The 23,029-nt window shown below is 47.3% G+C and overlaps 1 protein-coding gene across 3 annotated transcripts in view; it reads left to right on the plus strand.

Annotated features, from left to right (window-relative positions):
• The window catches only part of LOC147108162 (phospholipid-transporting ATPase IC-like), a 152,601-nt gene that overhangs the window by 20,042 nt on the left and 109,530 nt on the right, over nucleotides 1-23,029 (plus strand). The window contains exons 3-4 of one of the 3 annotated variants that reach the window (XM_086004682.1): nucleotides 22,548-22,595; nucleotides 22,725-22,793. In XM_086004682.1, the coding sequence (XP_085860808.1) occupies nucleotides 22,736-22,793 (58 nt within the window). In that variant the 5' untranslated portion in view covers nucleotides 22,548-22,595; nucleotides 22,725-22,735. Of the gene's footprint in view, nucleotides 1-22,255; nucleotides 22,596-22,724; nucleotides 22,794-23,029 lie in introns of those variants that run through there. The other 2 variants (XM_086004681.1, XM_086004683.1) reach the window with 2 other exon arrangements.

Raw genomic sequence — 23,029 nt, forward strand, 5'->3', positions numbered from 1 at the left:
TTCCTCTTTCATATTCCTTGAATTAAACTTGAACCGCTGTACAATCTCACTAGGCTTAGGGTTGAAATGTTCTTTTAGCAAAGCCACTAATTCAACAAATGATTTGTCTCCAGGCTTTTCAGGACTGAGCAGATTCCTCATCAAACTGTAGGTCTGGCTTCCCACTGAACTAAGCAGAATGGCTTTCCTTTTTCCGGCATCATTTATTTCATTTGCTTCGAAAAAATAACCCAACACTTCACAGTATTCCTCCCAGGTTTGTGCTTGACTATCAAAAGCGGAAACCGTTCCTACCGTGGCAGCCAGGCGCTCTTCCAACTGGTAGCTAACTTCAGCTCGTGATTTTGTTGTTTAAAAGTCCTGGCAGACTTTTCTTTATTCAGGGTCCTTTTTACCTCGTCGCCAAATGTGATAAATCCATGTAGTGGAACAAGAACTCGAAGAGGCGATATCTTGGAACTAGTACAAGTATTTTATTAAACAAACAGAGTAACAAACATCATGCCTGCATCCTGGCATTCCACCTTTGCTGGCCTTGACAGGAAGCAAACATCTGACCTTAACAGGAAGCAAACCTCTGGCCTTAGCAGCACCATTGGCTACAGCACCACCTGGTGGATAACCTTAATCATAACATCCCTGATTACTATACATACATACAGACAGTGAACGTGATTCCACAATGTAAAACTTTCTCAGTAAATGGAGCATTGGAACAAAGTCACCACACCAGCTCTTACATTTTGCTCATTTCCAAGTAGCAACTATAATTGTTATTAACTGATTAATTTAGTTTTGAAGTGGTTCCTGTTTAATATAGTAACCATGCACTAGAAACCTGAATTCTGAAACAATGGGCTAAAAATTTGTTTGCCCCCCGAAAATGGGTGCGGGGATTGCGATGCGGGATCAGCCTACGCTCGTTCAAAGTAATGTAGGCAGCATACCAACTTCGTGCTGCCTGCTAATTAGATTGATTTGGGCATGCAACCTAGCGTTGAATGTGCTGCTAAGTGGCTGCATGCTCAGCAGGGGGTCCAAGTTCGTGCGAGGCTAGCACCAATTAAAGCTAGCTTGCACTTCTTAAAGGTAGTCTGCACCTCTTAAAAGGGAGGAGCATTCTGCTTGCAACTGCTCATTCAACTGGCTGGGGAACAGAGTGTGAGCAGGAAGAAGTACAATGGCACAACAGGGGAGAGAGTGTGCCCCATGGTTCTCAGATGCAGCACTGGAGGCCTTGGGGCAGGAGGTGGACAGGAGGAGAGAGGTCTTGTTTCCACAGGGGGCCAGGTCAGTGAATTCATCCTCAAATGCCATATCATTACAACTGAACCACTAGCCTCAGAAATTGCTCAATTCACCATACCCCCTTCACTGCCCTACCAACAATCTCTATCAATCATGACGCATATCTTACATTCACCACACTTTCACACATACTAATACACTTAAATATAGGACTTTGTTTAGGCTCCTATTCCACCATGTGTCAAAGGTGCATTGTCGAATCAGCACTTCTGTTGTTGATGTCTTTGAAACACAGACCTCCCCAAACAGCTTGTATCAAGTTATCTAAGTTTTTACTTTCATAGCCTTGAAAGAAGATGGTAACCACACTCATATCGACCAGCCAGGTTGACTCTGCCCTTTATTGTTTATGATTATTATAGTACGCTAATTAATCTCCTGTGACAATGTGCACAGAAGGTAACATTCCATCTTCACCATGTGGGCAATGGACTGATGGAATGAATCTCCCAGCCATTATACAACCCACCTGATTTTTATCCCATTGATTTCAATGGAGTGAAAATTGGATGGGTCCTATACTGTCCGTGTAGTGAAGATGAATAGTTACCCTGGAGGCAAGATCAAGAGTAGTCTTCAGGTGAAGTGGGGTTAGAGGGATGACTGAACCAGGGTGCACAGATGTAATGTGCTCCCCACTTTAAAATTATACGTTCTGCCCTTAAGATGGAATTCAATGTCAGCAAATGGGGGAAAGCTAGATAATGTGGAAGAGCAGAGGGATTTGGGAGTTCAGATTTACAAGACATTAAAAGCAGCAGTTCAGGTGGATAAGCCATAAAAAGTTAATGGATATTGGCTTTTATGGCGAGAGGTACAGAATATAAAAATTGAGATGTAATGGTGAATCTATGTCAAACCACAGTAAGACCACAGTTGGAATACTTTGTGCAGTTTTGGGCTCCACACAATTGGAAGGATGTTCAGGCATTAGAGAGGGTACAGCACAGATTCACTAGGATGCTGCCTGGTATGAGGCAGTACAAATACAAAGAAAGACTGGAACAATCAGGGCTATTTTCTTTAGCATGGTGAAGGTTACAGGGTGATTTGATAGAACACTTTAAAATTATGAAGAAATGGGACAGAGTAGATAAAAACAGACTTGCTAGTGATTAAGGGGCCTAGAACAAGGGCATATAAGATTAAATGTAAGAGATTTAGAAAAGACATCAGGAGAAACTTTTTTTTTTACGCAGGAGATTGTGGAATGTACTAGCAGAGTTAGTGATAGAAGCAGAGACTACGCCAACATTTAAGAATAGGTTAGATAGGTGTTTGAAAGAAAGGGGAATAAAAGGAAATGTGAACATTGTGGGCATATGGGATCAGGACTACTGTTCAATTGGAAAATAAACACCAATACAGACTACCTGAGCTGAATGCCCTGTTTCCGTGTTGTAATTTCTACATATGCATAGGAATTTCTCTACCATACAGGCTGAGCATATATAACGCCTCTAAAGTAGTAAAAAAATTACAGCATGGTAATAGGCATTTCTCATGATAAATATGGACATCAGAATTTATATTGCAAAAAGTTGGCACAAAAGCATGAATTAATGTTATGTAAGCAGGAATTGCATGCAGATGTAAGAATTTTAATATACTATAGACATGTAATTACTCTCCGCTATCTTTTTTCTCACTGACCTTTTGTGCAGTCAGTGTTGATGATTTACAGAATATATTAACAATATCACAGTACATCCGGCAATAAATGTCATCATTTTCAACTGTTACCTGTGTGATTTTTCTGGGCCACTAGTGCAATTTGTTAGCAAACTCTTTAAGTCTCAGTTCTGTCATTGAGACCACTCCTGATCCATGTAAACCATGCTATTCCTTCTTCATCCAATCCCAAGAGCTTGTCTACCCAATAAAATAATAGTGCACCACAACAGCAGAGAGAGACCGGCAACAATATTCCTTCTCCCGACAGCACACGAGGAGGCCATCTCAAACCAGAGAGGGGAACCAATAGCAGAGGGAGAGGCCTTGCAACAGCATGGAGAGAGACCCCAACAGTAGAGAGCATCTAAAAGATGGAGCCAGTTGTGTTCTGTGATCATTAATGTGTCCCTTATGAGTGAACTGCAACTGCTCTGCAATTTTCATTATTTTTGCCATGTTGCCCTATGAATAGCATAACACTTAGGGGGTGATTTTCTCAATGGGAACTTTTGGAGGCGGGACTCCCACTTGTCGGGTTTCAGTCCCGCCTCCATCAGCTTCTGGTCAACCAGTGGGATTTTCCCCTGATTGACCTTGCTAAGCCAGCCGGCGGGCTCAGCAGGCCAATTAGTGGGAAGCTGTTTGCAGAGCACGTCAACGTATGACGTGCCACCTGTCAAGAATTTTTGAAAGAAGAAATCTCATCGTTTGACAGCTCTGTGAAGCTGTCAAACAGTGACATTCTGTGTAGATTGATGAGTCTTTGGGCTCGATTTTCATTGGGCTGTTGAGGCGGGATTGGAGGCATGTGGGGGGGTTAAAATTGCAAAAACTGGCAGGCGGGACCAACCCCACCTCCATCCCGCCTCCAAGCAATTTTCATTAAATCGTGTCTACTGGTCCCGTCTCCGTCCCGCCTCCAAGAGGCGGGATAGGCCATTAAGGCCCTCAACAAGCACTAAATTACCTCTATAATGCCATTTTGATAGGCCTTGGTGATTTTAACCCTTTTCCAATGTGAAGCACGCTTGCTCTGAAACATGACAGTGAAACCTGGCGGGAGCACAATTGGATTGCTGACTATTAGCTGCAGCTCCACCATTAAATAAGATATTTGATCAGCCATCATTTGCAGGTGGCAGGACTTTGTTGTCTCAGGTCTGGGGGAACTTTTAGAAGGCATAACCACAGCTGTGAAAGTTTAGAGCCTGACACCCATCTCCAGTGTGACCTCCTGGGAAACCCCTCTTGCCACCTTCACTGAGCGCTTCCTCAACTGAGGCATATACCAAGTAATCCTAAGCCCTCAATGTGGAAGTCCCATTAGCGAAATGACACATGCCACAACTGCAGCAGTAGCCATCAGATTTTTTATTTACAGTAACCATCTGATGGCTTTTTAACATAAAACATCAAATTTCACCCAAGTGACTACCCTTGTGACTATTTATGCAGTATCTTTCTCTTACCTGTGCTCCTAGGTGGGATGTGGAGGAAGAGATTGCTAAAGCTGAGTGCTGGTGAGGAGAGGCAATGGGGATCAGATTGAGGGTGATGGGAAATTCATACTCACTTTTCCAGTGCGCAGAAGGTCATGAAACCTCTTCCTGCACTGAAGCCAGGTTCTGCGGGTTATTGACAAAGAGTTGACCTCCTCTGCCACCTGGATCCACACAGCCTTGGTTTACTGGGGAGGCTTCTTCCTCCCTGAAGAAGGGAAGAGCACCTCTTTATTTGCTCTTGCTCCCTCTACTGAAGCCTGCAAGGCAACGTCATCAAAGCGGGGTGCAGACCTAGGCCTCTCGCTGGCCATTATTCCTGCAGGCGCCTCTAACAAGCAAGGGCAAAAGCTTGGCAGTCTGCAGGAGAAGCAAGGCTTGTTGCAGAACTTAAATGCAGCAGTAATGATGACATCATCGGAGGCGACTTTCAGACTGGAAAAACTCATTGGCCACACGTTGGAACTCAATTGGCCAATTAAGTTAAAATAGCATCATTTTCCCACATCGATTTAGATTCGGGTGGCTAACACAAAATGTGGATTACACGACCCCAGCCCGCCCCAGTATCAAAATCGAGCCCCTTGTGTTCAGGACTCATCAAACCTTTCTACTTTGCAGAAATCAGATGACTGTTGCATCGGAGGATGCAGCAGCCAGTCTATGATCTCTACAATGGAGATGTCGGGAACTCTGGCTCCACAGTGGCTGAAGGCTGCAGGAAGAAACAAAGGTAAGTTAACATTTTCTATCACTTTACACTCACCTCACATACTTACCACTCCACACTTACACCCATCACTCACCCCTACATCACACTTTTAGACCCCTCCGACCCCCGCAGACCCACTGCTCGCCTCCTACACCCTGGCGGGTTCCCCCAGGTCAGGAAGCCTGCACTTCGGGGCACAAAATGGGGAAAATCCTATTTTCTGTCTGTTAACTACCTGTTAAGGCACTTAATAGAGGCTTTAATCCCTTCCCGCCTCCAAGGAGATGGGACCCGACACGGGAGGGCTTCCCGCCTCCTGGCAAGAGGACACGGAGGCGGGTTGGGGGCAGGTTGGACACCCGCCCCCAAATTCTGCCATTTTCCCAGCAGTCCCGCCTCCATACCCTCCTCCTCGGGGCTGAGAAAATCGCCCCCTTAATTTATTCTCCAACTTGGAAGATGTGAGTGATAGCCATTTAAAACAAACCTCATGCATTCAGAGTTTCTGGCAGATAGATGATGACGCACTGCCATACTAGACTTCGAACTTCAAAATCCAACCCTGTAGAAATCCTGAAAAACTTCTGACTGCTATAGTACTTCTCATTATCTACTGTAATTTCTTTAATTGCTCAAGAACTACACTGAACTGAACACTCCTCCAACTAGTTTTTAGTTTCCGACAGCCAGGTCAGCCAAGTGTCTATCATGCTGAAAAACCCAGCGCCATGCTCAATGGTCTCCAAACCAAACTATTGAGAATCCAAACAGAAAATGCTGGAAATACTCAGCCGAAGGTCATCAACCTGAAACGTTAACTCTGATTCTCTCTTCACAGATGCTGCCTGACCCGCTGAGTATTTCCAGCATTTTCTGTTTATATTTCAGATTTCCAGCATCCGCAGTATTTTGCTTTTCTATTGAGAATCCACTCAGGTAGAGTTTCTGCTTGCCTGATCCAGGGCACACTTTCTCTCTCTGTAGGGATACAACCACTTAAGTCCCGAGAGCTTTCAGATGAAATGTTAAACCAAGGCCCTATCTACTCCCTTGGGTGGACGTAAAAAATCCCATGGCAATATTGAAAGAAGAGCAGAGTTCGCCCAGTGTCCTGACCAACATTTACCCCTCAACCAACACCATGGGGCTCGAATTTATTAATGGGGACGTGTTGGAGGCGGGACTCCCACTTTTTGGGTTGTAGTCCCGCCTCCATCGACTTGTGGCCAACCCATGCTATTTTCCCTTGATTGACCTCGTTAAGCCCACCCAGCGGGCTCAGCAGGCCAATTAAGGGACGCTTGGTTACTGGTGACGTCAGCGATTGACATTTCATCTGTCGAGCTTTTGACAGATGAAAAATCAGCGTTTGACAGCTCTGTGAAGCTGTCCAACACTGACAATCTGTCTTCTAACTTGAGTCCTTCTACTCAGACTCAGTTAGAGATCTCTCCAGACCAGAAAGCAGAGGCTGCAGCTTTCGACAGTTCAGCGGCCATTCTGCTTTCTGTGCCGGTGAACTGAGGGACTCCTGAGAACTGAAGGAAGGAAGCCTGCAGGAGAAAGTAAAGGTAAGTAAAACTTATTAAAACACTTTACACTTACCTCACACACTTACCTCTGCACACATGCACCCATCACTCACCTGTACAACGTACATCTCGACTCCCTCCAACCCCTTCAGACCGACGGTCCGCCTCGCTAACTTGGCGTGGTTCGGAGCCATCGGGAAGCCCACACTTCAGGGCTAAAAATAGGGATTCGGCAAAAAACTGCCTGTTAACTACCTGTTAACAGGCAGTTAATTGGCACTAATCCCCTTCCCGCCTCAGGGAGGCGGCTCCCAGCACAGGTCGGATACCCGCCTCCTGGGACATTGGGGGCGGGATGGGTTCCTGCCCCCCGATTCTGCAATTTTCCCACCACTCCCGCCTCCACGGGGCTTGGAAATTCGAGCCCATTCTATTACAAATTATCTAGTCATTTATCTCATTGCTGTTTGTGGAACCTTGCTGTGCACAAAATTGGCTGCAGCGTTTGCCTGTTACAACAGTGACTACATTTCAAAAGTATTTTATTGGTTGTTAATAGCTTTGGGACATCTGTGAAAGGAGCTATAAAAATGCCAGTTCTTCCCTCATTCCTTTCTTTAGCACCCTGATTTGCACATTCAGGGCACCTAACACCTGTTTTAAGCACATTTGGAAGTCACCAGCTTCCAATGTGACAGACGGCGCACTTCTGAGGGAGGTGACACGTGAGAGATCGCAACCTGAAATTCATCGCTCCAACCTTAATTTTTCACCAATAAACAAGAAAAATGTGGTTGAATATCTCCCCCAACATTAACTCCACATCTTATATATATATTTAAAAAAATACATAGTTGATGGTACAAAGACTAGGGAACACAGATTTAAGGTTTTGGGCAAGAGATACAGGGGGGATGTGAGGAAAAACTTTTTTATGCAGCGAGTGGTGATGACCTGGAATTCGCTGCCGACAGAAGTGCTGGAAGCGGAGACACTCAGGGCTAGATTTTTGGGGAGCCGTCAGGCGGGATTTCAGGCGTGTGGGGGGGGGAAATCCCGACTTTGGGGGTCCCGACACCATCCCGCCCAAAACCCCGCCCCACCTAAGTTTCAGGGGCGGCGGGTACCTGCCCCGCACTGGGACCCGCCGAAACCAGGCGGGAAGGGATTAGTGCCAATTAACTGCCTGTTAACAGGTAGTTTAACAGGCAGTTTTTAGCCTAATCCCCATTTTGAGGGGTTTCGTGTGGGTTTCCCGACGGCTCCAAACCACGCCAGGTAGAGCAGGCAGGCCGTCGGGCTGAATGAGTTGGAGGGGTCGCGATGTCGGCGCTCAGGTGAGTGATGGGTGCATGAGTGCAAAGGTACGTGTGTTTGGTGTGTCTAAAGTGTGTAAAGAACTTTTACTTACCTGTACTTACCTTAACAGCCTTTCTTCCTGTAGCCGTCGGGAGCACATTACTCAGCCGGAACTGAAAGCTGAATGGCTGCGATCTGTCAAAAGTGACAGCCTTCAGCTTTTACTGCTGCTGAGATTTCTAAATGAGTCTGCGCAGAAGGACTCATCTTAGAAATCAGACTGTCAGTGTTTCACAGCTTCAAACAGCTGTGAGACACTGATATTTCATCTGTCAAGAAATCTTGACAGATGAAATTTCAGTCTGTGACATCACCTGTTGCCGGGTGGCCCTTAATTGGCCTGCTGAGCCCGCTGGGCGGGCTCAACAAGGTCAATCAAAGGAAAATTGCGCGGATTGGCCAGACATCGAAGTAAGCGGGTCAAAAACCCGAAAGGCGAAGTCCCGCCTTCTTCCCGATAGGTTCGACAAAATCAACTCCTCAATGTTTTCAAGGGGAGACTGGATAGGCACTTGAGGGAAATAAACTTGCAGGGCTACGGGGATAGAGCGGGGGAATGGGACTGACTGGATTGCTCTACAGAGAGCCGGCACGGACTCGATGGGCCGAATGGTCTCCTTCTGTGCCTTTATGACTCTATGACATCTGATTCACAAGCCAGAAATGTTAACTGTAGAGTTTTTACAGGAGCCAAAAATTATGATATAAGTGATTTTTTAAGTAACTATTATTCCAAGCAAAGGCAATGAACAAACTATCAGAAATGTAGGGGTAAAAATTCATCTGGGCCCATTTTTACAAAGGCACCACAGCGCCCGAAGCAAGAGGCCTGAGGAGCGATAGAAATTGGTCCTCGGGCCTCAGCTGAATAATTGATGTGAACTGCCGGCTCTGGTTAGGCCTCCACAGGCAGCTCGCCCTACAGGAAATGTCAGGTATATCCTGGAAGGGCGGTTGGAGTGGGCTACAGAGGGGCTGGCCAATAGTCAGGGGGAGCACTCCTGCTCCTTCTGGCTTCATAGGAAGGTGTTTTTATAAAATCAATTCTAAAACTTACCTTTGGTAGGCGATCACAAGGGCCACTGAAGAATCGGTGACCAATTGGACAAAGGGGTCCTTTAACAGGCATTAGGCTTCTAATTTACACATTCAAGGGGCTCAATGCCTGTTTTAGATGTCTACCCGGGACGCAGCTTGGGCGCAGCCCGTCCCACTGCTAAATTGGTATGCTTTGTACTCATTTTACACCCGAAAAACTAGCACAATGCATACCAATTTCTACCCTGTAAAGCTTGCAGCAAAGTACTATTGTTACCATAGTTACTCTAGCACTCATCTCCATTAATACAGTCCTTGTTTTGTTCTTTTATTTATGTGGTAATTCCTGTTGCTGTACTAATGAGATTTCTCTGGCTTCCATACACAATGGTTAATAGGACCCTTGACACCATAGCACTCTGGTACCTGGTATCAGTTTCCTTCTAGGGACACACGTGCTTGGCAAACTCACAAGACTCCTTGCTAGCAAAATATTTCCCAAATGGTTATCTAGTATAATGACAAAAAATGTTGATGAAGGTATTTTCTCAGATTTCACCTAGAAGTGAAAGGCTTGGAAAAGTTGGAGAGTTTTGGAAGACAGTAAGTAGGGAAAGTAATTGTCATATTTTAAAGCTTGGAACCCGAGAGTATATTTAGCTGTATGCTTGTTTGCTGCTTCCTGCAATTTTAGTTAGTACGCGCGCACCACAGTTCTGAGCGTGGCTGCTATTAAATCATTGAATTATGTTTTGCACTACTGGTGTACAAGGCCCTACCCAGATCAAAGAAACGGCTGGGCTAAGACTGGGCATATTAATTCAATGAACCTTATTCCTCTAAATTATACTGAATAATATTGAACCAGATCTATGAAATGTGTGAACTGTCACAGAACACACAGAAAAAAAATCACCAACATATCATTAAGTAAAAGATTTATTATTATATTTTTGGAATGCGCATTGGTGCACAATACATCCCAAAGGAATACAAATTCTAATAATAAAGGTGCACATGGCACTTGTTGGTGAATCGAGCTGGGCGTCCCAGAGCACTGCAGAGAACATGTTTGTGTTTGGTCCTTGTTTTATCAGATTACTTCAGGTGAGTAGTCTAACTACTGCCTGCTAGACATACTGAGAGGGCTATTTCTTCCTGTGAATTTATCTCCTGCTCTATTAAATGATTTGTGTATCTAATGATCTGAAATGCGTTGCATGAAATTACCACCGGAAAAGGCAGAGACTGAACATAGAGCCAACTACACAGTAGCAGCAAATATTATGAAGAATAATTACACAAGAGTAATTTTAGGATTGTAATCTCTTTGTCGGGATTCAAATGATAAACCAATTAAGCTTCACTCTCAGCTTATGATGTTATATAAATCCTTCGATAAAGTGACCACCTTGTAATCATTCCTTAATATCAATTACTCTCTATTTAACAAGGAATAGATATTTTAAAATCATAATCATTTTGATTTTGTTTTGTTTTCTTACAATGCCAAATATTTTCTTAGTATCTGTTGATTGGGATTTTGGAAATGCAATGAATGCCCTGTGCAGCTTCCAGAAGCAATGCTGCAATATTGTCGAGACATCATCGCTTCATTCAAGGTCACAAACTCCCTCTGTGAGGGGATTTCACTCCCTGCTTCTGAAGGCCATTCAGATTTGCCACTGCTGGCGATGTCACCAGATGCTGCCCGGTCTCAATTTTTCACCAGCTGTAGGCGTCTATCTGGACATTGGGGGAAGGCTCACACACAAAGACTCACACATAAAAATTATCATCCTTGTTTTCAAATCCCTCCATGGCCTCGTCTCTCCCTATCTCCATAATCTCCTCCAGCCCTACAATTCCCCGAGATCTCTGCACTCTGCCAATTCTGGCCTCTTGAACATCCCCGATTTTAATCGCTCCACCATTGGCGACTGTGCCTTCAGCTGCCTAGGTCCTAAGCATAGAAACATAGAAACATAGAAGATAGGAGCAGGAGTAGGCCATTCGGCCCCTCGAGCCTGCTCCACCATTCAGTGCGATCATGGCTGATCATCCAAATTCAGTACCCTGTCCCTGTTTTCTCCCCATACCCCTTGATCCCTTTAGCCTCGAGAAATATATCCAACTCCTTCTTGAATATATTTAATGAATTGGCCTCTACTGCCTTCTGTGGTAGAGAATTCCACAGGTTCACCACTCTCTGGGTGAAGAAATTCCTCCTCATTTCTGTCCTAAATGGCCTACCCCTTATCCTTAGACTGTGACCCCTGGTTCTGGACTCCCCGACCATCGGGAACATTCTTCCTGCATCTAGTCTGTCCAGTCCTGTCAGAATTTTATACGTTTCAATGAGATCCCCTCTCATTCTTCTAAACTCCAGCGAGTACAAGCCCAATCGATCCAATCTCTCCTCATACGTCATTCCTGCCATCCCAGGTATCAGCCTGGTGAATCTTCGCTGAACTCCTTCCATGGCAAGAACATCCTTCCTCAGATAAGGTGACCAAAACTGCACACAATACTCAAGATGTGGTCTCACCAAGGCCCTGTACAACTGTAGCAAGACATCCTTGTTCCTGTACTCAAACCCTCTCGCTACGAAGGTCAACATACCATTTGCCTTCTTAACCGCCTGCTGCACCTGCATGCTTACCTTCAGCGACTGGTACACAAGGACACCCAGGTCTCATTACACTTCCCCTTCTCCCAATCTATTGCCATTCAGATAATAATCTGCCTTCCTGTTTTTGCTACCAAAGTGGATAACCTCACATTTATCCACGTTATATTGCATCTACCATGCTTCTGCCCAATCACCCAACCTGTCCAAATCATCCTGGAGTTTCTCGGCATCCTCCTCACAGCACACACGCCCACCCAGCTTTGTGTCGTCTGCAAATTTGGAGATATTACATCTAGTTCCCTTGTCTAGATCATTAATATATATTGTGAATAGCTGGGGTCCAAGGACCGATCCCTGCGGTACCCCACTAGTCACTGCCTGCCACTTGGAAAAAGACCCGTTTATTCCAACTCTTTGCTTTCTGTCTGCCAACCAGTTCTCTATCCAAGTCAGTATCTTATCCCCAATCCCATGTGCCTTAACTTTACACGCTAATCTCTTATGCGGGACCTTATCGAAAGCCTTCAGAAAGTCCAAATACACCACATCCACTGGCTCTCCCTTATCTAATTTACCAGTTACATCCTCAAAAAATTCCAGTAGATTAGTCAAGCACGATTTACCCTTTGTAAATCCATGTTGACTTTGTCCGATCCTGTCACTGTTTTCCAAGTGCTCTGCTATTACATCTTTTATAATGGACTCTAGCATTTTCCCCACTACCGATGTCAGGCTTACCGGTCTGTAATTCCCCGTTTTCTCTCTACCACCTTTTTTGAATAGTGGGGTAACATTAGCTACCCTCCAATCCATGGGTACTGTTCCAGATTCCATCGAATGTTGGAAGATGATCAGCAATGCATCTACCATTTCTCGGGCCACTTTCTTAAGTACCCTAGGATGTAGATTATCAGGCCCTGGGGATTTATCGGCCTTCAATCCCATCAATTTCCTTAGCACCATTTCCCTACAAATACTGATTTCTTTCAGTTCCTCCCTTTCATCAGACCCTATGTTCCCCGACATCTTTGGGAGGTTATTTGTGTCCTCCTTTCTGAAGACAGAACCAAAATAGATATTTAATTGGTCTGCCATTTCTTTGTTCCCCATTATAAATTCCCCTGATTCTGACTGCAAGGGACCTACGCTTGACTTCACCAATCTTTTTCTCTTCACATATCTATAAAAGCTTTTACAGTCAGTTTTTATGTTCCCTGCAAGCTTACTCTCATATTCTATTTTCCCCTTCTTAATTAATCCCTTTGTCCTCCTTTGTTGAATCCTAAACTGCTCCCAATCCTCAGGTTTACTGCTTTTTCTGGCCAATTTATATGTCCTATCCTTGGATCTTATGCTATCCCTAATTTCCCTTGTTAGCCACGGTTGAGTCACCTTTTTTGTTTTATTTTTATGCCAAACTGGGATGAACAAATTCTGTAGTTCATCCATGTGATCTTTGAATGTTTGCCATTGCCTATCCACCGTCAACCCTTTGAGTGACATTCCCCAATCAATCCTACCCAACTCGCGCCTTAGACCATCGTAGTTTCCTTTATTTAAATTCTGGAATTCTCTCCCTAAACCTCTCTACCTCTCTACTTCTCTTTCCCCCTTTAAGACACTTCATAAAACCTACTTCTTTGACCAAGCTTCTGGTCCTCTGCTCTAAAACCTCATGGCTCAGTGTCAAATTTTGTTTTGCCTTGGGGCATTTTACTTCATTAAAGGCGCTATATAAATGTAAGTTTTTGTTTAACATTTGAGTAATTGCACATGTACAGTTGTCTCAATGTTGGTGCTGACATTTTGAGTGAATCCCGCAGTGTAAACAGTGTATGCTCAGAATTCTAGTTGCTTGCACTAGAAGTTCTCCAATATCAAAGGATATTAGCTGTGCTTGACTGGATCACATTAGTTAATGGACTGGAATTGGAAATTTGTCAATTGACTTGTCTGTAATAATTTTAATAAAAACATTGGCCTAGAAATTCAGTTGCGTTCGCCAGCCGTTAGCGCCTTAGGAGGAGTAGATCTCGAGCGCTAGGCACTTAGCGGCCGGGCGCAGAACGATTTGCGCCTACGCCCAACTTCAGTAGACATTTAGCGCCGGCGCAAAGTGTTTGCGCGCGCTCAGCTGCGCGCGCAACTTATGACGTCATTTCGTCGTGCAACGCCCTTTGTGCGCCCCAAACCGGAACTTCAGTCGCGCCCGCCCAATGTGGGCGTGGCGGTGTTAAGAACTGTGAAGTGGAATGCAGCAGAGGCCCTGCGGGCCTCGGGGAGCACTAATTAAAGGGCACTTAGACTGAACTATAAAGGCCAGCCATTTTGCTGCAATGACTCTAGTGCAACGGATTTCTGGACAGAGACCAAGGAAGACACCTTACTGATTTGGCCCAACATAGGAGAGGTATTTTTGGCTTCTGGCCAGAGCTTGGAAATTTGACTCATTGTGATTTCACTGTTTGCAAGAATATTATGGGGGCTGCATGGGGTTCCAACCCTCAGTTCCAGCATTATGTGCGAAGGGCTCGCAGACGCTGTGTGAGAGGGGCAGCCATGCCTAGACGCAGAGGGGGCATCAGGCGTCGGCAACGTAGGCCTTACCAACTCAGGGAATACCGCCAGCAGGTGTCCTATCTCACCATGACTGCCGCGCAGTGTGTTAAGAGGCTGCGCTTCAGAAGGGAGGTGGTTGCAGAGATCTGCCAGCTGCTTCACAGAGATCTGCGTCCACAGCTGATGTGCAGGACGTCTCTGTCGGTGGAAGTGAAGGTCACGGTGGCTCTGAACTTTTATGCAAGCGGCTCCTTCCAAGCCGCTGCTGGGGACATAGCTAACATCTCCCAGTTCGCCGTGCATCGCTGCATCCGGCAGGTCACCGATGCCCTTTTCACAAGGAGACACCAATTCATCTCCTTCCCCATGACCCTAGAGAGGCAGGAGCAGCGTGCAGTCGGATTTGCGAGGATCGCCGACTTCCCCATGGTGCAGGGCGCCATTGACTGCACGCATGTGGCTTTGCGGGCACCTATCGACAATGCCGAGGATTACCGCAACCGGAAGGGCTACCATTCCCTCAATGTACAGCTGGTGTGTGACCACAGGCAGCGCATCCTAGCTGTCAATGCCCGCTTTCCAGGCAGCAGCCACGATGCATTTATCCTGCGACAGACTACTGTGGCTGACATGTTCCAGGCACAGCCTCCCCCAAGAGGATGGCTTATCGGGGACAAAGGCTATCCTTTGTGTACATGGCTCATGACCCTGCTCCGCGCGCCCAGGACCCCTGCTGAGGAGGCATACAACGAAAGCCATCAAGCCACAAGGAACATCATAGAGCAAACGATTGGCGTCCTCAAGCAACGGTTCCGCTGCCTGGATCGCTCCGGCGGATCTCTGCAGTATTCGCCGGATAGAGTCTCCCAGTTCGTCGTCGTTTGCTGCATGCTGCACAACCTGGCTATCCGCAGGACTCAGGCACTGCCACCTCACGTTGGACCACCACCTCAGGAGGACGAGCAGGAGGACCATGAGGAGGAGGAGGAGGAGGAGGAGGAGTACCAGCCCAGGAGGGAGCCACAAGGTCCAAGGGCCGTCCGTCGGCGGCTTATTGAACGACACTTCTAGGCCCCCTGTCAGGGAATGGCTTGCGGCAATGAACGCACATGAATGCAGTCGCTCCGCAAGCCCTCAGCCGGTTAACGCAACAACCACTTGAAACATCACACATGGACAAGCTGAATAAAGAAAAAGCTTTATTGAACAAACTCAGGGCCCTTCCCACATGAAACCGAAAAACAGACAACACCCCCAAAAAACACTCAAATACATATCTCACTCCCACAACCTGGGGAGGAATAACAAAACTTGTCCATCCAAATGGCCTTCATCCTCGGCCTTACCAAAAGAACCCCCCCCCATAGACAAGACAATCACCCCCATATAAAAAAACATTTGCCAACACACTCTACTTTGTGTGCCGAGAGGGCGAGTCCTTGTCCAGGCTTTTCTGGCCCCTGGCCGACCTGCTGCTCCGCCTCGACCTGGGCCCTGTGGGTGCTGCAAGGCTGGGGGAAGGCTCCTGAGGGGCACATTGCGTGACGGCAGATGCCCTTGGGGGTCGGCCTAGACGAGCTCTGGCCCTCGAGGGGCCGGCTGCTGACTGCTGCAGCTGTGGCTGGGCAGCATCAGTCCCTCCAGCAGCTCGTCGCAGCTTCGCTGGGGGAGTGGCAGTGGCGGCTGCAGCAATGGGGGCAAGCTGGCTGATGCCAGGCGCTCGCTGCTCGCCTGAGACACTGGCACTCGGACGGGCTGGCACTGCAGCAAGCGCAGCAATCTGGTGAAGGCCAGACCGCTGTGCTGCTGCAGCGCGGCGGGTGCCCTGGCGATGCCTGCCTGACACAGCGAGTGTGGCAGCAGTGAGTGCCCGTACTGCCCTGGTCTGTGCCTGCATCAGACCAGCCAGTGACTGCACGGCACCACTGATCAACTGTCCACTCGCTGCCTGTGCTGCCCTGAATTCGTCCCGACTCGCGTCCTGTGCTGCCCTGAATTCGTCCCGACTCACGACCTGTGCTGCCCTCAATTCGGCCCAACTCGCGTCCTGTGATGCCCCGAATTCGGCCCGACTCGCGTCCTGTGATGCCCCGAATTGTTCGAGACCCCTGGACTGTGCTGCCGCGAGTTGTTCGAAACCCCTGGCCTGTGAGGCCCCGAAATCGGACACACTATGAGCCAGGGACTCGATGGCCTCAGGCAACCGTGCCACAACCCCCATGAACTCGGTGTGCCGACGATCCGAGTCCGCGGACATTTGATCAAGGAGGCACACCTCCTGGGCGAGGACCGTCTCCGGACTGGAGGCCGGACTCTCCCTCTGGGGAGAAGGCCGCCGAGCTGGCCGACCCTTCCCGCGTGGCTGGACGCCACTGGGCCCAGCAACTACACTCCCCTGCAACACTTCCCCCCTCTGGGGAGAAGGCAGCCGTGCTGCCCGACCCTTCCCGCGTGGCTGGACACCACTGGGCCCAGGAGCTACACTCCCCTGCAACACTTCCCCCCTCTGGGGAGAAGGCAGCCGTGCTGCCCGACCCTTCCCGTGTGGCTGGACGCCACTGGGCCCAGCAACTACACTCCCCTGCAACACTTCCCCCCTCTGGGGAGAAGGCAGCCGTGCTGCCCGACCCTTCCCGCGTGGCTGGACGCCACTGGGCCCAGGAGCTACACTCCCCTGCAACACTTCCCCCCTCTGGGGAGAAGGCAGCCGTGCCGCCCGACCCTTCCCGCGTGGCTGGACGGCACTGGGCCCAGCAACTACACTCCCCTGCAACACTTCCCCCCTCTGGGGAGAAGGCAGCCGTGCTGCCCGACCCTTCCCGCGTGGCTGGACGCCACTGGGCCCAGGAGCTACACTCCCCTGCAACACTTCCCCCTCTGGGGAGAAGGCAGCCGTGCTGCCCGACCCTTCCCGCGTGGCTGGACGCCACTGGGCCCAGGAGCTACACTCCCCTGCAACACTTCCCCCCTCTGGGGAGAAGGCAGCCGTGCTGCCCGACCCTTCCCGCGTGGCTGGATGCCACTGGGCACAGGAGCTACACCCCCCTGCAACACTTCCCCCTGGCTCTCCTCCAGGGAAGACGTGTCCCCTCCATTGCCATCCCCTGGTGCGGATGAGAGTTCCCCCGATGTGCCGCCTTCCTCTTGCTCCTCCTCGTCCTCCTCTTCCGAGGGACTGACACTCGCAGCTTCAGGGACCTCCTCCTCACCAGCTGAAAGCAGGAAGGCACAAGGGTAGCTTTAGAGTGAGGACAGGGCGTCAGCGAGGGAGGCATGAGTGGTGGCATTCTGCGCATTGGTCAGACAGTGGCAAAGGATGTAGATCTGAAGCGCAAGGGGAACGAGAGAGGTCCAAACGGTCATGTCCTTACCATTGGGGCCCAGCACAGGGTCGGCATCTCCAATTGCAACGGGGCCAATCACCCGGGCACCCATGAGTCGACCCACGCGCTCCTCCAGGTCACTGAGCTGCTGGAACTGGGCACGGCCTCCCCCGGTGACAGTCCGGCTCTTCAGATTCTGGGCCAGCTTGGCCTGCAAGAGAAAGGACGGCCTCTAAGTACAGTGTGGTGCCCTGTTGTTGTGTGCACTGCCTCCCATGGTCGAATAGCTTGGCCAGTGTGGTGCCCTGTTGTTGTGTGCACTGCCTCCCATGGTCAAATAGCTTGGCCAGTGTGTAAAGTGCAGAAAGTGCAATTGATGTTCATGCCAGTGCCATAGCTGCTGGATGAGGGCTGGCCATTAGGCCTTTGAGGTCCCTTTGCCCATAATGTGAGGTGCACATGCAAGGATGAGGAGGACACTGGAAAGGGTACTCACCCTGACAATCCGAGTGAGGTCGTTAAACTTTTTCCGGCATTGGACACCAGTCCTGGGGACATCGCAGGTGGCTGTGACCCTCTGGGCGATATCCCTCCAGGCTCTCCTGTACACCCTCTTGGGAGGCTTCTTGCCACTGTCCGGGAACAAGATATGGCTTCTCTTCTCCAAAGCCCTAACCAGCACCTTTAAATCATGGGCAGAGAAGCGCTGCGCTCGCTCACGGGCCCTCTGCATCGTTGCTGGCGCTATTTCTCTCCAGCAGCAGTGTTTAGGCCTAGCTGGAGGGCTGCAGTATCCAGGGCGTGGCAGCAGACCAAGTCGACCCTTCCCCCTTTAAGAGCTGGCCGGCGCCAGGGTGTCTGCTGTCAATCAAAACATGACCGCACCTGCGCTGCGCCCGGCCTCGGCGGTATCAGTCTGCACCGCCGGCTTAGCGCCTAAAGATAGGGGTGCAACGCCAGTTTTAGCGCTCGAGCAAACTCCTTGGCCAAAGCTACTGAATATCGGCGAAGTGGCCTCCACTTTCCGGCGGGCGCAAACTTTAGCGGCCGCCCAACTTTACCGCCCCAAAAGTGGCTAGACTGAATTTCTAGGCCATTGTTTCAAATGAATAGCTGTAAATTTCCATTGCACCTTTTAAGGAAAATATGGATAAACATTTAATGGAGAATTGGATAGAGGACTATGGGGAGAAAGCAGGGCAGTGGCATTAGCTGAGCCAGCACAGACACAAAGGGTGAATGGTCTTCTGTGCTGTAAACCTTTGTGGTTCAATGGTTGCAGGGGATATCACTACCACTGTAACTGAACTGAACAATATGATGTTATTTTCAACTTGAACACAAGTAATTGAAGAGGGCTCTCTAAGGAAATGCATTGTTTTCATCTTAGGCCAATTGAAGGTATGTTGGCCATCATTGCGAGAGGATTCGAGTACAGGAGCAAGGATGTCTTGCTGCAGTTGTACAGGGCCTTGGTGAGACCACACCTTGAGTATTGTGTGCAGTTTTGGTCGCCTTATCTGAGGAAGGATGTTCTTGCCATGGAGAGAGTGCAGCGAAGATTCACCAGTCTGATACCTGGGATGGCAGGAATGACGTATGAGGAGAGATTGGGTCGATTAGGCTTATATTCGCTAGAGTTTAGCAGAATGAGAGGGGATCTCATTGAAACTTATAAAATTCTAACAGGACTAGACAGACTAGATGCAGGAAGGATGTTCCCGATGGCGGGGGAGTCCAGAACCAGGGGTCACAGTCTAAGTATAAGGGGTAAGCCATTTAGGACTGAAATGAGGAGGGATTTCTTCACCCAGAGAGTGGTGAACCTGTGGAATTCTCTACCACAGAAGGCAGTTGAGGCCAATTCATTAAGTATATTCAAGAAGGAGTTGGATATATTTCTTAAGGCTAAAGGGATCAAGGAATATGGGGAGAAAGCAGAGACAGGGTACTGAATTTGGATGATCAGCCATGATCTCATTAAATGGCGGAACAGGCTCGAGGGGCCGAATGGCCTACTCCTGCTCCTATCTTCTATGTTTCTATGATTCTCAATCTACATGTTCCAATTTCTTTGGACAGATGGCTGAGGGTGTCTAACAGATGATGCCCATTTACAGGCGGGAGAGTGATATTCAACTGCTGGACACCCAGAAAATCACATGGCTGGCAGTGAAAATTGGGGTGGGGTGGGGGTGGGGGTTGGGGGGAGGAGGAGAGTGGCGTGCACCTCAGCTGCCCTATTGATGCCTAGTAACAGGGGAGAAGCACACCCATCTGAAGCAGGCTGGCTAAATTCATTCAACTCCCTCTACCATATCCCTGCCCTCCCCCACCAAGCTATACTTCCCCAAGGCTCCCCCTGCCCTGACCATGAACATCTCGCACACTGTGCTAATTGGTACCAGGCGCTGAGCCGCTTAACCAGTAGTCGTTAAAGGGACTGCTAGATGCTGCTCACAAAGCGTCTCAGGAAATTTAAATTTATTTAGGGGGTGGGGGGGGTGGGGTGGTGTGGGAGGGGTGCATTGAGAATCAGGAGTTTTGGCAGAGAGCAAATGGTAAGTCATAAACCTGAAATAGTGAAGTGCAAATGGGACAGAAATTCGGTGGATCTAGGTTCCTCCCCAAATTTCAATTCTTCTCCCCCACCCCCTCCCTTGCCGGATAAACAGCTGTTTTCTGCAAGTCCCCAACCCAGGAATTTTAGGGGCTTTTTGTGGGACAGAATGCTGGTGGTGGAGTTTTGGACAAGTTGGCGTTTGTATAGAGTAGAATTCTAGAGGCCGGTGAGGAGAACGTTTGAGAAATCAAATTTTGAGGTAACAAAAGGATGAATGTTTTAACTCCAACTATTCTGATGTATATTCCATTGAATATAACATATGCAATGTGTCCCTAACATTGTCCCTGAGACTTTGGGTGATGATAATACACTTCACTATTTCAGGTTTATGACTTAGTACAAGCTAACATTGAGTTTCCGTTATCAGTTATCCTATATTTCCTGATTCTTTGCTACTTAGTTAGTCTATGTGCATAATCATGTTTTTGCAAAAGTTGTGTTGAACCAGTTCAGTTCAGCTTTCAATAGAATGTCCAGAATAACATAAAGCATTTCTTTGGTTCCCACAGTTATTTATTTAATCTCTGTGTATTTGATACAATTTGACCTCTGTGGGGTGCATTTGGAATGAATAAGACACGAAGCAATTTATTTAAAAAAAAGACATGTTCGGCCAATCCAAAGGCCTCCCTTTATTTTATATTTATTCTGTCTCCCTTGCTTCTCTGTTCTTTGCTTGTATCCATCCCAGGTAAGGTGGTTAGGGGGTTGGTCACTGTAGATGCATGAATTTAAGGTCATTAGCAAAAGAATGGAGAGGTTAGGAGAACATTTTCATAAAAAGGGATTTTTAGGACAGGGAATGCCCTATCAGAAATAGATGTGGAATCAGAATCAATAACAGTTTTTAAAGGGAAGTGGAGAAATATTTGAAAAAGAAAAACTTAAAAAGGGTATGGGGAATGGGACTCAGTAGGTAAATCTTTCAGCGAGCTGGGACAGACGTACTGTTAAATCCCATGATTCTACTCTAATCACAGCAATTTTTATTTGGTTATGGAAGCTGCCTAATTGCCTGCTGCAATCGTTCAGAATTAATGTATTCTTGCCCCTTCAGATCTGATGATGGGCCCAAAGTTGCCTCTTTAAGGTAATGACAGAAACATCTCAGCCAATACCAAGCAGTGAGAGTCTCATTCTTTGAAATCTGGGTGGAGTATCTTTTGAATTGAAAATGCCAATCCATGAACGCAGCAGATTTTGTCACCCGATCTCTTGTGCTTAAAATGGTACAAACTTTGTGGACAGTTAAAATGTAGAATTGGAGTTGGGTCATGGAATTACATTGTCAAGAATGGCTGCATTATACGTACTCCACCAAGTCAGTGTTGTGAAGCAGCATAGTCTGTCACTTTGTACAATTATGCAGAGAATAGGCAATAGCTGAAACTCATTCGAGGCATTTGAATGACATCATAAATTGTGGGTGCAAAGTTTGCGTGCTTTACATTGTCTTCCAAAGCTAAGAGTGCATTACAGCCTTGAACATGTTCCTTAAGAGGTCATTTTTAATAATGAGTGCAATTTCTTTCTGAGCTTTTCCGAGAGTTTCTGCTGGAGTTTCCATCTGCCTTCCCACTGCTGTTTGCCCGCATTATGGGTCCAGTTTCCTACGTGTCTCTAAGTCACAGGGAAAACGTTTACCATTAAGAAACTAGACCGCCTGTATAGGCTGGGACACAGGGCTGGAGGAGGTGGAGTCAGGCAAGGCCTGTATATATTCTAAATGTTTGTAACAAACAACATTAAACATCTTCTAATATACATTTGGAGCTGTCACATAAATGCAGCTGAAGTCATTATTAAGCAGCAAAAGACCGGCAAAAGTACATGAGTCTGAACAAAGAACATAGACCAAGGTCAGGTCCCCTAATCAAGCTACATTTCCTTTTTACTCTCTGGTTTAATCCCACTTGTTATTACTAATAAATTATAGTTATATATATTAATAAAATAATTGAAGGCATTTAAAAATAAATTGATGTTTGTGGCAGTGTAAAATGACAGCCTTAACAGCTTCCATTTTTCTAATACATTAGGCTATAAAAAGTCTAACTGCAGAGCAGCTGAGCTTCCATAGACACAGCTCCCCAATGGGAATTCTTGCTGGGATCTCAATTTCCCATGAATGTGCCTTAAAGATTGAGGATAACCAGGGGACTAATCAGAAGGAAGTGTACTGAAACATTGGAAATGGAGCATTAGACCGGCAAACTATGTTTCTAGTATCAAAACAACATTCATTTTCATTTTCATATGTTCATTTTCATATGTTCTCTTTACAGTGTAGGTGGCTGAGGTGAGCCCTAGATTAACCTTGCTGAGGGTTTCAGGTAGGAAAATTTTCTTTGTGTAATTACATCCTGTATCATATAATTTTTAATAACATAAGGTGCAATTTGCTCCTCCGGTTCAATTTTAGAGTTTGCGTTTATTAAGTAGCCATTTTTATTTTTTGACAGCAGTTTCCATAATGAACATGTCTGAATCTTCAAATTCAAATAATTTTGAGACATATCAACTGACAAATGGTAAGATATTTGTATATTTATACGATATATCCAGCACTACAGTTCTCTGTTAGAATTGATCATCCTGCATACAGGCATCTAGCACTGGAGTGCAGAATATTGGGTTGTGGGTTTACAAGAACTGTAACCCATTTAATGCACCTCCAATCTCAGTTGCTTGAGGTGGCATCGTTTAACAGCTCGGTACATCCACAACTATGGAAAATCAAAGGGAGTGGCAGTTGACTGGAGTGGAG

Source organism: Somniosus microcephalus, chromosome 13 (genome assembly GCF_052327205.1).
Source record: "Somniosus microcephalus isolate GS21.2 chromosome 13, FLI_Smic_1.0, whole genome shotgun sequence".
In the NCBI taxonomy this organism is placed as follows: Eukaryota; Metazoa; Chordata; class Chondrichthyes; order Squaliformes; family Somniosidae; genus Somniosus; species Somniosus microcephalus.